At 45.7% G+C, this 17,004-nt stretch overlaps 1 protein-coding gene across 2 annotated transcripts in view; it reads right to left on the bottom strand.

Moving 5' to 3' along the window:
• LOC139767201 (anion exchange protein 2-like) overlaps nucleotides 1–13,186 on the bottom strand; it is a 44,307-nt gene extending 31,121 nt beyond the window's left edge. For both annotated transcript variants that reach the window (XM_071696328.1, XM_071696321.1), the window contains exon 1: nucleotides 12,954–13,186. In XM_071696328.1, coding sequence (XP_071552429.1) covers nucleotides 12,954–13,026 — 73 coding nt within the window. In that variant the 5' untranslated portion in view covers nucleotides 13,027–13,186. The remainder of the gene's footprint in view (nucleotides 1–12,953) is intronic.
• Between the last annotated feature and the right edge of the window lie 3,818 nt (nucleotides 13,187–17,004).

Below are 17,004 nucleotides of genomic sequence, written 5' to 3' on the forward strand. Positions count from 1 at the left end.
TTTTCCAAAAGAAGGAACAGAGGGGGCCAGGTGAGGATATTCTAAGAAAAGGCCCAGTCCTCTGTTCTTAATGCTACCTCGCTAACGCGGGAAATGGCGAATAGTTTAAAAGAAAGAAAGAAAAAAAATATATATATATATATATATATATATATATATATATATATATATATATATGCAGTTTATTAGTGCTATGATTAACGTTGCTACTATATCATTGCTGTAGGTGAATCTAATTTCTTAATGATTTATTATCTTGCTGGTAGCGTATGTTTCCCTCATTCGTCGCGTAAAATCTGCGTATGCTTGTGCTGCAAGAGTGGTAATGTGTCTCTGTGGACGTTTCTTGAGGTTGGAGGAATGCGGCCACCTGCAGCGTTCTGGATCTGTGTGTTTGTGTGTGTGTGTGTGTGTGTGTGTGTGTGTGTGTGTGTGTGTGTGTTTAAGTTTATAGGGCAAGTGTGTTTGTGTGTACATATTTTCGTTTTGTACTGTAAATAGTTACCCACGATATTATTTGTGTTTTGATAGCCCCTGTGTCGCTGTGTCACCAAAAGCCTGTTGTGTCTACTACAATGATAATCACTCTCTGGTTACTGAGGGTTACCTGTGTCCAGCTGTTACCCTGAGGCTTCTCTGGCTGGGGGGGGATCATGTTTCAGTCAGTATAACTTTTGATCGTCCTCTGCATGTTTTATTATACCGTCATCTCTGATTTGAACACAGATCCCAACCAAATGCGTGACTGATGACAGTCAGAACAGGGATCATTCGTGACACATAGATTATGACTTGTCTTCTTGCTCTTTCTGGAATCTAGAGTTTGAGTTCTTTCATTCTTATACGACAGTCCATGTCTTCCAGTTCCCCAGATTTACTGGTCACGTGGCTTTGAATTCTGTCCAATTTATTAGTTTCAGTTATGAGCAACGATGAAAGAAACATGATGGATTCAAAAGCCAAAAGAGGTAACAAACATCAGCCAGTAGAGAGCAGACCAGGGAAATGCAAGAAACACAGATGTGGAAAAGGAAAGGGTGAGGTGAAGGAATATTAGTAGGCATTATCTGTACACTGGGATCATGTCAGCTTTTCAGGTCAGGCTGAGTGTGAGGGGAGCTGTAGATTTCGTCGTGTAATAAGATGTCACAGCCTGCTTGATCTCTTGAACATAACAATACGATCCTTTTACGTTATCCTTTAACTTTTATTTAAAGAAAATGAGATATGAAGAAAGAAGGTTCACAGACTAAGGGAAATACTATTAATACAGTGTTCAGGTGAGCGGAAACTTACGCCACATCAATACTAGGACGAAAGTTTCGTGGTAAATTCAACCAAGCAGAAGAAGAGGAAACATTGTAGAGAAGTCCTCCCAGCCTGTCCAGTGGCAAGGACTGCAATACCTATATGCCTATAATATCTACTGAGTTATAGGGTATTAAATCATACTCAACAAATAGAATGCCTTTTACAGTCACATACTGACAGGCAAAATATATTGTTTATAGTATTGGATAGCAGACAATGATGTTGTATCCAAGAACTTTTTCAAAAGTAGAACAGATGCATAAATGGGAACTTTATATGCATGTGATTGGGTTGATAGAGATGTTTTGTGGTAGGTCTTAACGAATTTACTGTGTGGGAGGAAAGCAGCTAGAAGCATTGAGATTTTAGCCACGGTGCAAGGCTTGTGTACGAGCGGGAAAAGAGGAGAGTGAGTTCTTTCAAGTAAAGGTTGGTGTACGGCAGGGGTGTGTGACTTCACCATGGCTGTTTAATTTTTCATAAATGGTGTGGTGAGGGAGGTAAATGCAAAAGTCTTGGAGAGAGGGGCGAGTATGCAGTCAGTAGAGGAGGAGGAGGCTGTGAAGTGAGTCTGTTGTTGTTTACTCACGACACAGCGATGGCGGCAGATTCGAGTGAGAAACTGCAGAAGATGGCGACTAGATTTTGGAAGAGTGCGTGAAAGGAGGAAGTTAAGGGTAAATGTAAGTAATAGTAAGGTTATCAGATTTAGCTGGGTAGGAGGACAGGTTAGCTGGGATGTTAGTTTGGAGAAAAATTTCAGTAGGTGAAGTGTTTTAGATATCTGGGAATGGACACGGCAGCAAATGGAACCATGGAAGCGGAAGAGAGTCATAGGGTTTGGGAGGGGGTGAAGGTTCTGGGAACATTGAAAAATATGTGGAAAGAGAGATCGTTAACTGGGAGGGCGAAAATAAGTATCTTTGAAGGTATAGTTATCCCAGCAATAATATATGGATGCAAGGCATGGGTTGTAGATGAGGATTGGCGGAGGTGGGTGAATGTACTGGAAATAAAATGTTTGATGACAATATTGTAGTGTGAGGTGATTTGATCAAGTAAGTAGTGAAAGGGTAAGATAGAGGTGTGGTGATGAAAAGAGTGTGGTTGAGAGAGCAGAAGAGGATGTCCTGCATTGGTTTGGACATATGGAGAGAATGAGTGAGGAATGGTTGGCAAAGAGGATATATGTGTCAGAAGTGTAGGGTACAAGAAGGGGGTGACCAAATTGCATGTGGAAGGATGGAGTGAAAAAGATTTTGAGTGATAGGGCCTGAATATGAAGGAGGGTGAAAAGCGTGCATGGGATAAATTGAATTGGAACGATGTTGTTTACAGGGGTCGACCTTCTGTCAGTGGCCTGAACCAGGGCATATGAAGCAGCCGAGGGATACCCTGGAAATGTCTTAGGGGCTTGGTTATGGATAGGATATTGTGGTTTCTGTGCACTGCACGTGACAGCTAGAGAATGGAGCGAATTGGGCCTTTCTTCACTTGTTCCTGGCGCTACCTCGCTAACGCGGAAAGCGGCAAACAAATATGAATAAAACAAATATAAACAAATATAAGAAAAACATTGAGCGTTAATGAGGTGACCTTGCTTAGGACATTCAGTTGCTCGTGTCGGCTCATCTAGCATAAAAAATGAGTAACAGAATAAGCCAAGAAGGAAAGTATCTTGGATCAACCCATCACATATATTAACTGTACGTGAACTCACGCACGCTGTACTCAGATCGTAACGAAGCATAAACACACAGGTATTAGGACACCACAAAACAAGTTATCCACCACAGGGATTTAGAGGCGCTAGAGAATAAACAAAACGCTGATGGTATGTACACAAACTTTTAAAATGAAAGCCTTTGATAGAAAAAGAAACGATTGGTACAAAGGGAAAATAGACATCCAGCTTCTTAACAAACAAATGACGTTTTGAGCCAAACTTCTACCGCATCTACGGTAAAAAGTTTTGTTTCTCAGGCAACTATGATAATCAGTTCTGTAATCTTTCTTATCCTCATATCTGACACAAACACAAAGCACATCTTCATAAATCATCATTTGTAGCTGCTACTAGAATGAACCTTGAGAACTCATATAAGGAAGAGGTCTACAGTCAGAGAGTCATATCTTCCAGTGAGCCGCTGACTATAACCTGCTGGTTGATGACAAGTAGTGACTACCTCGGTATGGACGGAGATTAAAGCTCGCTAGCCATACCGGAAGATGAGCAGATAACACGGACGAAGAATGATGGAGACCTGGTGGCAATACAGTGTGATAACCTTACCTCTAGCGACCACGATAACAACAGCCAATTCTCTCTCTTCAATAGACGACGGTCGGCCGTATTGTGGTAACTTTCAGGAAGACGAGAATGACTGAACGTGGTAGTGAGTGTCGTCAAAATGATTGCAATCCCCAGACTAGAACAGAGTTGTGTGCCGACGTTGCCCTCCGAGATGGGCAAAAGTTGCTGAGTTAGGAGGAATTGTCTAAAGGTCGTTCACAGCCCAGACTGACTACCAGTGAATCGCAATTGAAGGAAAGACCGAGATCACTAAGATTCTGTGTTCTCCGGTAGACAGTTGTGAGAGACACGGTACTGATCACTGCTGAGCGACTCGAGGGTATGGTGACTCCGTCTTGCACTTGTAGCTAAGGGTCGTGACACAGCCATGCAGTTAAACGAGGGAAGTTCCAGAGGGCATAGTCCCCAAACCACACCCAGAAAAATTCAATGTCTTTAGCATGTCGTTCACGTAGGACTTTGTAACACATCGGTCATAACTACAATATGAAGTAACAATGTAAACATCTGTTCAGTTGGTACTCGCTACGTTGTAGAAAAAATATCTCTTACTAGAAATATGTTATAAACTTGCTAGTCAACCATCTCTAACGTGTACTTGATGAGTCAGGTTGTGGAGATATGGTTGCCCAGTAGATCGCAGCCACTAACAGCTCGAATGACCAGAGACAAGTGAGAACAGCAGCTCTAAAGCGAACTGTGGTGAAGAAGGGAAGTCCTGTAAGTCAGAGGATGATGTAGCAACGTAAGGTGAAATTCCTTTAATAATACGTGGAATCAGTTGGTTTTGACTATGTAATTGAGATGTAATGGATACGACTTAAGGATCCTGTCACGTGTGGTTGAAAATCAGTGTTTCGCAGTCAAGTTACTGTTTAGACAACGATATTTTGAACATGTGGCCATAACTGCATTAGAACTGGACGACATGATGTGGTGGTCAAGTTTGCCTAAGGTCAATATTGACGCCTGACGACAGATTTGGTTAAACTCCAGTAATACTAATCCGAGTTATTACATCAACATGCAAACGTTTACAGACCTGCAGGGGCCATGACGTTGCCGGACGTGCACAAAATAGACAAGTATTCGACATCATCCAAAACCTTATCCCCCGGAGCTCGAAGGTACGTAAAATGATGGCCAGGCACGTTCCTGCTCCAGAGACGTCGTACCGTCGAGCTGGAGGGTTAGGTCTTGATGATAACAGACTCCTGGCAGCCATGGTCTCCCTGGTGTGTCCGTCCGTTGGCCTCGCCTGTTTACAGCCTGGTGTGGGGCGGCTCCAGGACGAAACGATGTGAAGGAATGCCCCGGCGCTGCATGTGTTGGGTAGTGTATAATGAGTAGTGTTGTTGCTCTGTTGCTAAGGTATGTTTTCCAGGGTCCTATCGGTCCTTCATATTCAGTCATAATGTGGCTGGAATCGCTGATTTTACTTGTGTGGATATTTTTTTTGTAAGGTCTTGAATTTGTCGCTGACGAGCGTTGATGATCTGAAAAAAAAGTCTTCACGTATTAGAATTGATGAAGCTTTCATTCCTTTGCCATGTTATGTATTGTCTCACGTTCTCCGATACGGGTGAATCTTGCAGCATTTGACCGACGACCGTTCTGAATAGCATCAATCCGGTGGGTCATACAAAAGCCAATAATTGATCTGAGTTTCGTATTTTTCAAAGCGATTTCAGGATGAGAGACTGTGTCATCGTCATTCATCGTCCACGTCAGATTATTATATGCTGAAATTCACGAAGGACTTACTCCTACAATTTTTTTTTTCTCCCTGACTCAGAATTCTGATGTGATCCTTAAAGCCCACCATGTTCTTATGCCCAAAACTCCTATACAAGTGTGGCGGCTATCACTCAGTTTCATTATTCAGGACATACAGTTCTGGAGTTCATTAGAAAAGGATATCAAGTCTTTCCTTCAAGGACTCACACTGGGTTCTGAAGTCAAGTTGAAGGTCAGATTCTTGCTGCATTTAATGATCGAACACAGCTGAAGTGTTGGTAGTGGGAGGAAGGGGTTGGGGTGAGGTGATTTCAGAACACTGTGAGTCCCAGAGATTGACTGGGTCAATCGGCAGTGGAGACGAGCAAGGTCCGCTTTCGTGAGTAGGTGTCGAGTAGTGTCACTGATCAGTGCAACACGTACATACTTTCCATCATCACTTACCTGACCTGTTCATGTACTTAATCAAACACTCAGACTTATGAAAATGGTAGTACATTCTACACTAGGGTAATGTAAGGCGGATGCAAGGCTGGCTATGTTGGCACAGCACTTTAGTATTATGCACGAAGTGACATCGACATCTTGCAGACACTGGCACTAATAACAATTACACCATCGGTTATGGCCAGTATCGCTAAGTGCTTTGACTGCGTAGATCTTGCATTCTGTCGCTGTCACCGGGGCCTGGTTTGTACCCGATCAGCGTTAATTGCAGCTGCTGTTACAACGGGAGACGAGATTTGCTTCACTGGCTTCTATTGCAACATAGAGAGGGAGGGGGAGGCGTTCCTCCCCTCCGCCCTGTCCTATATGCTCTCTTCCCTGTATGGTCTCCTTTGTGTGTTTGGAAGGTTTTCAAAGTTATACTTCAGCGCGTCTTAACATTTGTGGAGCTGCCTGTGGTCCTTTCTTTCGCCTTGCATATAAAAAAACTTTTGGCATCTTGATCGTCCTTTCTCACTGTGTCCACTCCGGTTTAACTGGGCCCGCTCTCAAGTAGGCTTCCAGCGGCGGCTGTCTGGCGTGTGTGAAGGGGCCGGGGAATGTTATCCTGTCTCGTAAAGCTGAACATTGATGGAAGTCACGGTTTACGGAGCCTGACTGTGGTGGTCCGCACGGTCGTGATTACCGTCCTTTGAGCTACAGCCGAGGTAGCAGAAGTGGTTGGTAGTCTTCACCATAATTCTTTTGAAATGGATGGCTGGATCAATGGATGTTTTTCCTAGCGAGTTGATATATTGGCTCAACTTTTTGTCAGACTGATAACGTGTTTAAAACGCCGTACAGCAGGCGCACAGTGGACTGCGATGGAGTGGATGTCGTCAGCACAATGACGTCAGCAAAGATCATATATTCGTACTTTGCCGATGTCGTACAGTGAATATTCTATTATGTTATTTATTGGATGATTATTTAGACTCTAGGCCTATCATCTACCAAGGTCATTGAGGCCACCATCATCGTCGAGTTATAACGCCACCCAAAACATTGTTAACCGCCTTCATTACGTGCCACACACACTCTCATCGTGTATGTGATGCCATGACGGTGAGTTTGAGGAACTGGAAAAGTGTCTTCCATACTGAACATGGAGAACACATCCATCGTGGAGAACACATCCATCATGGAGAACACATCCATCATGGAGAACACATCCATCATGGAGAACACATCCATCATGGAGAACACATCCATCATGGAGAACACATCCATCGTGGAGAACACATCCATCGTGGAGAACACATCCATCATGGAGAACACATCCATCGTGGAGAACACATCCATCATGGAGAACACATCCATCATGGAGAACACATCCATCGTGGAGAACACATCCATCATGGAGAGCACATCCATCATGGAGAACACATCCATCGTGGAGAACACATCCATCATGGAGAACACATCCATCATGGAGAACACATCCATCGTGGAGAACACATCCATCATGGAGAACACATCCATCATGGAGAACACATCCATCATGGAGAACACATCCATCGTGGAGAACACATCCATCATGGAGAACACATCCATCATGGAGAACACATCCATCGTGGAGAACACATCCATCATGGAGAGCACATCCATCATGGAGAACACATCCATCATGGAGAACACATCCATCATGGAGAACACATCCATCATGGAGAACACATCCATCGTGGAGAACACATCCATCATGGAGAGCACATCCATCATGGAGAACACATCCATCAGTAATGACATAGGTACATGGTGGACGATAGTTTTGGAGGTGGGACACCTTGGGTGCCATGGTTAGGTTCTCCACTGTTGCCGTCACGGTGCTCGGGAGGTGGTGGCGGGTGCGACAGTAAGTGTGGCTTTGACAAGGTAAACGCCGGAGAGATTAGTGAAGAGATGCTAACTCGCGGAGGGAAGACGAGAGCAGTTAACGCTGTGACGACCAACTGCATGTAAACAATAACGTCATGACAGGAGGAGAAATAATTTACTGTAAACAAAAAGCAAGAACACACAAAAAAAAAACGAACAGATAACAACTCGTTGTGCATTGGACAAACCTAGATTCGTCGTTCTCCATAGACGAAGCATTTACAGATGGCGTATTTGCAATAGATGAATGGTAGGTAAGCGATATTTCCTCGCTGGCTTCAGAAGTTACAGATGGTATTAGGACGTTGTGTATTGAGACGGTCATGGGCGCTGCTGCTGGAGCGAGGAAGCATTTTTTTCTTTTTGTCATGTTAGCTGAAGTGGGACGGACAACTGAATCGACCTGCCCTTAGGGGAGGATGAACAGCTAGGTTAACTACGTATACCATCCCTGTGAGTCTTGTCACTACACGTTTGCTGTACAGGACCTACCACGCAAAGGTAGGGCAGCCTCCACGTTGTGCAGCTCCGGCGCAGCATACAACCTTCCATGCTATACAGCTTCAGTCTGATAACATCCCCCTTCCACAGCTGCAGTGTAGGAACCTCCACGCTACACGGGCGTAGTGGAGGATCTTCCACGTTATATAATTGTATCGTACGACCTTCTGCGTTACATAGCTGCAGCGTGCGACCTTCTGCATCACATATCTGTAGTGTACGACCTTCCGCGTTACATAACTGCAGCGTACGACCTTCTGCATCACATGTCTGTAGTGTACGACCTTCTGCGTTACATAACTGCAGCGTACGACCTTCTGCATCACATGTCTGTAGTGTACGACCTTCCGCGTTACATAACTGCAGCGTACGACCTTCTGCATCACATGTCTGTAGTGTACGACCTTCCGCGTTACACAACTGTAGTGTACGACCTCAGACGTTACACAACAATAGTATACGACCTTCCACGTTACACAACAGTATTGTACGACCTTCCACGTTACACAGCTGTAGTATACGACCTTCCGCGTTACACAACTTAGTGTACGTCCTTCCACGTTACACTACTGTAGTGTACGACCTTCCACGTTACACAGCTGTAGCGTACGACCTTCCACGTTACATTACTGTAGTGTACGAACTTTCACGTTACACAGCTGTAGCGAACGACCTTCCACGTTACATTACTGTAGTGTACGACCTTCCACGTTACACAGCTGTAGCGTACGACCTTCCACGTTACATTACTGTAGTGTACGAAATTCCACGTTACACAGCTGTAGCGAACGACCTTCCACGTTACATTACTGTAGTGTACGAACTTCCACGTTACACAACTGTAGTGTACCACCCTCCACGTTACACAACTGTAGTGTACCACCCTCCACGTTACATAACTGTAGTGTACGACCTTCCACGTTATACAACTACAGTATGGTGTCGTACTATTCACGCTAAATAAATAAATGTATTATAGGATCACCCGCTCTATCTGACTACAACATAGTAACTTGTACGGTATGTAACAATAGTTTAGCAGCTTCTACACAATATGGTTACAGTGTAATGGCTTCCTCACTAAACAATTGCAGTAATACAGCTACAAAGAAGTTTCCAAAAGCTGTAAAACTTAGAGTATAAGATTCCACGGTATGAAACTATAGTACAGCCATTTTCTCGTTGCAGAAGTCAGATATGGCAACTTCTGCTCCATACAGGTACTTTGTAGTCCAATGCAACAGTATAGCAGCCTTTGCGCTATAGTCACAGTACGGGGAGGGAGTTCTGCACTCGTGTGGCCCCATCTCGATCTGTCTGTGCTAGCACACAGCTGTTTTGGTTTGCTGGCCATATTCATGATTTCGTGGCAGTTTATTCCATTCTTCTACTACCCTAATGCTACAGAACTACTTCTTCACATCTCTCTTCATAAGCCACTTGCTTATTTCATGTTCTCCCTTTGCATCTTTCGAAGCATTTTACTGTTGACATCAAACTGGTTTAGAAACTTTATGATTGTGATCAAGTCGCCCCTTACTTTTCTCTTTTGCATGGTGGGGAAATGTATTGCCTCTAAAACCTCTCAGTGTAACTCAGCTCCCTTACTTTTGCTACCATCTTTGTTAGCCTTCCTCTAGACCTTCTCTAATGTTTTTTTGAGCTTCTTTAATTGTGGTGACCAAATTTAAGAAGCAAATTCTAGTCTAAAACAAGACGTGAATAGCTTGCTGAATATTTCCTCATCTCTGAACTTGAATGTAGTTCTGATATTTACCAACAGGACGGCTCGTTTACTTTGCTGCTCTCCTAATACCACCGCGGGACTCTGGTGACACAGGTTAGGTACAACGTCCACTCCCAAGTCCCTGCTGCCACAGCAGCTTACGTGCCGTGCAACTAGAGCATAGCAGCTTGTAGTACAGTAGTCTACATACTGTGCAACTACAGTATAGCAGCTCCCTACAATTCAACTACGGTGTAGCAGCTCCCGCGCTACAGAAGTACAGTATGGCAAGTCCCACGTTATGCGACTACAGTATAGCAACTTCCACTCCATGACTCTGCAATATAGAAGCCTCCACGCTATATGTATACAGATATAGAATAACAATTTCCTCGTTATACGGCTATATCATAAGAGCTTCTGTGCTACAATATAGTTTCCACGCTATGCAGCCGCAGAATAGAAGCTTACATGCTATACAACTACAGTGTAGCAGCTATAACGCTATACACGTACAACTACAGTATACAAGGTTACATTATAGCAATTTCCACTTCATGTACAACAACAGAACAGCAACATCCACACTATACAGCTGCAGCATAGCAGCTTCCACGCTATACAACTACAACGTTGCAGACTCCATGCTATATAACTACAGCATAGCATCTGCATTGTACAACTACAGCATGATAGGCTATATAACTACAGCATAGCGTCTGCATTACACAGCTACAGCATGACAGGCTATGTAACTACAGCATAGCATATTCCGCATCATGTAACTGTAACACAACAGCTTCCAAGCGATGCCACTACGGTATACAAGCTCCCACGCTATACAACTACATACAACTACAGATGTTCCCGTGTAGCGGTCCAAACGCTATACGATTGCAGAATAGAAGCTTCTACGTTGCGCAACTACAAAATAGCAGCTTCCACGCTATGCAACTAGAATGTAGCAGCTTGCACGCTATGCAACTAGAATGTAGCACCTTGCACGCTATGCAACTAGAATGTAGCAGCTTGCACGCTATGCAACTAGAATGTAGCAGCTTGCACGCTTCGCAGTTACGATGTAGCATCTCCCTTTTATTCAAGTGAAGTATAGCAGTTAACAAGCTGTACAGTTATACGATCAGGGTATAGCAGCATCATTACTATACAACTACAGCAGCATAGCAGCTTGCAAGTTCTTCAGCTGTATCATAACAACTCTCACGCTGTGCATCTTCGCTGTAACGGCTCCCAGCTATGAAGTTACGGTGCAGCTGCTTCTGTGCACCACGAATACATTATAGCAGTTTGCATGCTATACATCTGCTGCATAGCAGCTTGCATGCTATGCCATCACAGTATATCGGTTTCCAGAGGTGCATAACTGCGGTATAGCAGCGTCCACCGTATACATATAGAACTACGGTATAGCAACGTGTTTGCTACACACTTGTAGTTTCCACACTAGCACTGCGGTATAGCAGTATCCACGTTAAGTGGCTTCAGTATAGCAACGTCTACGTTAAGGGGCTGTAGTATAGCAGTTTCCACGTTAAGGGGCTGTAATATAGCAGTTTCCACGTTAAGGGGCTGCAGTATAGCAGTTTCCACGTTAGATAGATATGATGTATTAATTTCCACGCAGTGCAAGTACAGTAGAGTTGCTTCCACGCTATACAACTACGGTCTAGCAGCTTGAACGCTTTACATCTGCAGCATCGCAGCTTTGACGCTATGCCACCGCGATATAGCAGTTTCTCCGCTATACAACTGCATAATGGCAACTTCACTGCTATGCAGCTTCAGCATGGCAATTTCCCGCTGAGCAACTACAACCACAACGTACCAGCTCCGCTGCTATGCATCTGTGGTTCAGCTTCCAACGCCACACACACCCACAGTATAGCTCAACACGTGGTGCAACTACAGCATAGCAGCTCCTGCACTACTTTACTTGATTTACAGCCGCTCTGTACTTCATACAATTCCAGTTCACACTACAGTGCGGTATAGCATCCACTGTACCCCCGGTACCACCCTGGTACCCTTGGAGGTACCGCACGAATCGCAAGCGACGGTACAGCTCATCAGAGGAAAGTCATCTGCCATTCGCTCACTCTGTCCGTGGTGTACAATGTGCCTATATGTACATTGTACACCCGCAAGCTGCGGCCTCACCACGGTACTTCGTACGAACAAGTTGTCCACATGTGGGAGGAGGACACAGTCTTCTCCTACATCTAACACTCGCTAAGCTACACCAGAGCTACGACGGTACTACGGACGGAGGTACCAAGTACCACCGAGCTACCACGGTACTCCAGGGGCTCATTCGGCCACCAAGGAGCACGGAGCTACCCAGGTATGTATCTCCGGAGCGGACGGTACCGATGTAGCTTAGCAAGTACCAGGCCGAGTTACACAAGGGTACCATCGTTACTACCATACTTCCAGGTCATCTTGCACACATTACACTGGTATTACGGCATATGACTGTGGTATTACCACAATACAGCCAGGTCAGTTAGTAATCACAGTGGTATTACTACCATACTTCCGGGTCAGCTTGTACAGATCACCCTGGTATCATCACAATACTTCCAGGTCTACGTGTACATACAGATCACACTGGTATCATTGCCATACTTCCGGGTCAGCCGCAGACTCACACACTCCTACTTTAACATTTCGACGTTCATACACACACACACACACACACACACACACACACACACACACACACACACACACCTTGTGGACATGTTCTCTGTGTGGACACCATGCCTCTTGAACCAGCCAAGTGTACATACATACGTAGAGATATTATTGGTCTTCACCGGAGCTAAAACTCATCATAGATTCAACACATAGGGACTTCTGTTGTCAAAACGCTCAACTCTAATGATTAGTATATGGTTGGAAACGCCACCACAAACTCTGCACGGAGACCTTGACTATGAAAACCCGGCAGTGTACTCAGAAAGGAGTGAAGATGTCATTTACCCAGTGGGAAGTCTGGACGCGGGCCGATCTCATTGTTGCAATCCTTTTTTTCCTTCTCCGAGTTGAAGTCCATGACGCAGGTCGCTGGACGCTAAATGGTAAGAAAGGGCCGTCTTGACGACGTGTGACTGTGGCGCGGGTGTGCTGAGGTTCCTCCGGCGCGGTACCAATTACCAAACACTTTCTTAAATGGTCCTCGCCGTCCTGTAACTCAATTGCAAACGTACTAAAGTGAGAGGCTGCGCGCGCCTTGGAATATAAGAGAAGCGTCGATGGGTCAGCTGGAAGGCTCCGCCCACCAGGGCTGCCTGCCCCTCGCGGATCTCATCCTTTCCCTGCTCACACACACACACACACACACACACACACACACACACACACACACACACACACACACACACATAAACACACACGCACACACACACACACACACACACACACACACACACACACACACACAGGAGTCTACTTGTTGAGAAAGAAAGGAAGTTAATATATTGGAATACATGCTAGAAACACAAGCGTTTTCCAGCTCAGTTTTACACACACATGACGTGGTTTAAATGTGTGAGCAATTAGAAGTAAACAAGTTTTGTTACCAGCAACGTGACTAGGGCCGGAAATGTGGACGTGCAGTGCATGGCGCCATCATCTCCTGTGTCACAGGTGGTGAGTGAAGGTATTCATGCATTAACTGAGGTCAGATTGGGTGATATTACGATTATGCCATGCATTCCCTACCCATACATGCAAAGACATGAAGTTTACTTGTTCTCGGAACACATTTAACTCAACGCCTTCCCTCCTCTCCCAACCTCCACACTCCCTGGAAGAAAATTTATGCAATAACACAACTATCATAATGCCTGACCCTCATGGACAAAGATGATGAAGCTGTCGCTGCGACCAGGCCTGGGTGGCTGGCAGGCAGGGTGGGAACATGTGATGCCTTCCACATGATCTAATGTTGATTATAACCAGCGGCCCGGCCACGATCATCCTCTTCCAGAAGACCTGTTCTCCTCTTCATGACGACGGTATGATGGCCTGGCCTTGGACCTGACCTTTGGAGGGTTAGATCACAGGCCAAGACATCGTAACTCAAGGGTTGTTCAGTCGTACTCACTGGTTCGAACCTTCACGTCCAAGAGGCCGAGATGACACACAGAATCGTTCCTACTGAGTATCCATGAAGGGCAGAACCCGTGAGGAGAGTGAGGCGGGGGCTTATCCTCCCCACGTCTGTATGTCTACTCATCAGAGGGCATGCCAGGGGAGGAGAGACCCTCAGACCACAGGTAGTGGGGTAAGGCGGCCGCATATACTTATCGGGTGACTGGTACTACGGCGACAGTTGAGAGTCTTGGCCTATAGATTATCCGTGCTTTTCATCCCGTGTAACGCGGACACCACCCGATACCAGCGCCGTAAAGCTGAGGCAGAAAGGTGTGCCACGGTACGTACAAGATTGACACCCTAGGAGACTCATTCGTTACTTCATCATATACACGAGTAACGGCTTGCGTATTGTACTACGATGGTTACCATAACTTGGGACTTCTCAGTCCGGCAATTACTATGATTTTTTTTGTGCGAGTTTAGGAAGCAGAGGAAGAGACGGCTGGAACGAGCGGCGTTCCAGGCGCGCGTGACTTGCTAGCCTGGTGGCCATCAGCTCTGTGGACATAGCCAATGTGTCATTCAGCCACGGTTCCAAGTTGCCTGCTCGGGGAAGATGAAGCCATATTGGATCACGGTCGTCAGCGTTTTATGTATTATCTTACGGCGGGACGGTAGCAGTCTCGGGTGTCACGGAAACCTGTGTAACTTGGCGTCGAATTATATGATAGTTAGCGCCACTCTGTATCAGTCTCCAGGGTGCAGGGGCGGGAGGTGGGGCAAACACCGCGGACGGCTGTCAACGTTTACCTTCCTAATTAATGGCGCTTCTGAGGTCGGTGATGAAAGCGCGATAAGTTCACACCATGAGATCTTTGTAGACTCCAAACACTTTTTTTTGTGCTCATTTTGTTCATTTTGCGATTCATTCAAGAATTGGTCTTCTAGCTGACAAGTATAACTCTCCCATATTCGACACGAAGACTCTCTCACGGTGTGCCATGTGTGCACTCTTAACGACTCTTATGTACAGTTTCCCCAGTAGTTGCAGTGGTATGATAGCAAAAGAGAAGCAGGTGGAAATAGGTGTGAGGCAGTGCACGCAACACAGGGCAGGGCGTCCCAGTTCTCGGTCAGCCTGCATGGATCTGACTGGAGACTACAACACTACGTGTCAGACTCTTCTTATTGGGTAATATATGTCTGGTGCGCAGCGTTTTGGTGCGTAGCTGTATCTTACATGTGCTTGGCTGTATGGTGCGTTACTTATGGTGCATGGCTTTATGGTGCGTAGGTGTATGTTGTGTGGCTGGATGCGTATGTGTACGGTGCGTAGCTGCATGGTCTGTGGCTGGATGGTGCGTAGCTGTGTGTTGTGTGGTTGGATGATGCGTAGCTGTATGGTGTATGGCTGTATGATGCGCTGTTGTATGGTGCGTGGCTGTATGATGCATGGCTGCATGATGTGTTGTTGTATGATGCTTGGGAGTATAGGCTGTTTGGTGCCTGGTTGTATGGTGCGTGGCTGGATCGTGTCTGACCGTGTGGACTTCATCCACCACGTGTAAATGGTAACAAAATTGACGATAATGATGATAACATGATTAACATGTCATGAAATTCCGGGTAGAGACACCCTCATGTGTGGGAGGACCGAGGCTCCTGTCTGTTACTCCGGGGAAAGAGAGACCTGATGTGGGAGGACCAAGGCTCCTCTCCAGTACCCCGGGGGAGAGTGTCCACTCCCAGTAGTACGGAGGACCAAGGTTCCTCTCCAGTTCCCCGGGGGTGGGTGTCCACTCCTTGGAGGGTGGGAGGACTGAGGTTCCTCCCCAGCTGTTTTGGGAAGGGAGGCCACCCACACCCTACAGCTGACGTCATGAAAATATCTTGAAACCGATGAATTCGATTTTCGTAGAGAGACTTTAAGCCCAGCATGAAGCACGTGGTGAATACAGGTCATCTGTTGGCGTCGTGCTTGGCGGCAGGTCGTCGCCGCCGTGGCAAGTTCGAGCTTTGCCGAGGAGGCAGCCAGGGGCTGACTTGGGACTCACCTTGTTGATGGTGGTGCAACAACGCACTCGTCATCGTCTCCGGACAATCACTGTGATTCTGCTGCTCGCGTCTCAGGCAAACGTTGAAGCTCTTGTGGTTTTTATGTTTTTTGTTCGTGTGAAGACGGACTCTTATGTCATCCCAAGCTTCGTGCCGACGTGAATGCTTCCTGAAGAGCAGGTATGAAGCAGAGTTCTCGAACCTTCTCTAAACCCGAAAGGCACCTGACCTTGGGACTGGGTCCTGATCAGTAGGGAGACGACTTCGGTGCCTGACCTTAATACTAAGCTCGTGGGTGTTGACATAATGAGACCTGTTGTCAGGTATCAGAATTCACAGACGACGCTTGACTGGGGCGGGCGGACACCAACAACAGACCGGGAACATCTACATGATGAATTATACAAACTGATAGACTGGCCTTGCAAATAGAAAATGATAATTGATAATTGTATTTCTATTTTGTTGCACATTGGAAGTAAAACGGGAAGACATACTATAGCATGCGGTCTATTGCGCGACATAATTTGAAGTGAAATAATCTCTGATGATCTAGAGCCGAGTAACTAGCGAGTGGGAGTAATGAAAAAAAGGCGAACAAGATTTTAGGTTTCATGAACAGGGCTTTTTAATTCATCAATGAGAGGCTGTCGCTAACTGTGCAATTCACTAGTGTTTACGTGAGTATACACGATAAAGACAGACATCAGGAGACCTGATTGGCCCACGACTGGGTTGTCTGCAAAAGAAAAAAAAAGATATAACGACAAAAAAGATAGTTAATGTAATTTCGCTCGGTAGTTTTTTAAGCTATCACCGACTCCCCGCTGCTGCACATCAGCCTTCTAGTGTCCCCGTTACCGCTGTCGTTTATACC

The sequence above is a fragment of the Panulirus ornatus genome, chromosome 4 (genome assembly GCF_036320965.1).
Source record: "Panulirus ornatus isolate Po-2019 chromosome 4, ASM3632096v1, whole genome shotgun sequence".
Lineage (NCBI taxonomy): Eukaryota > Metazoa > Arthropoda > Malacostraca > Decapoda > Palinuridae > Panulirus > Panulirus ornatus.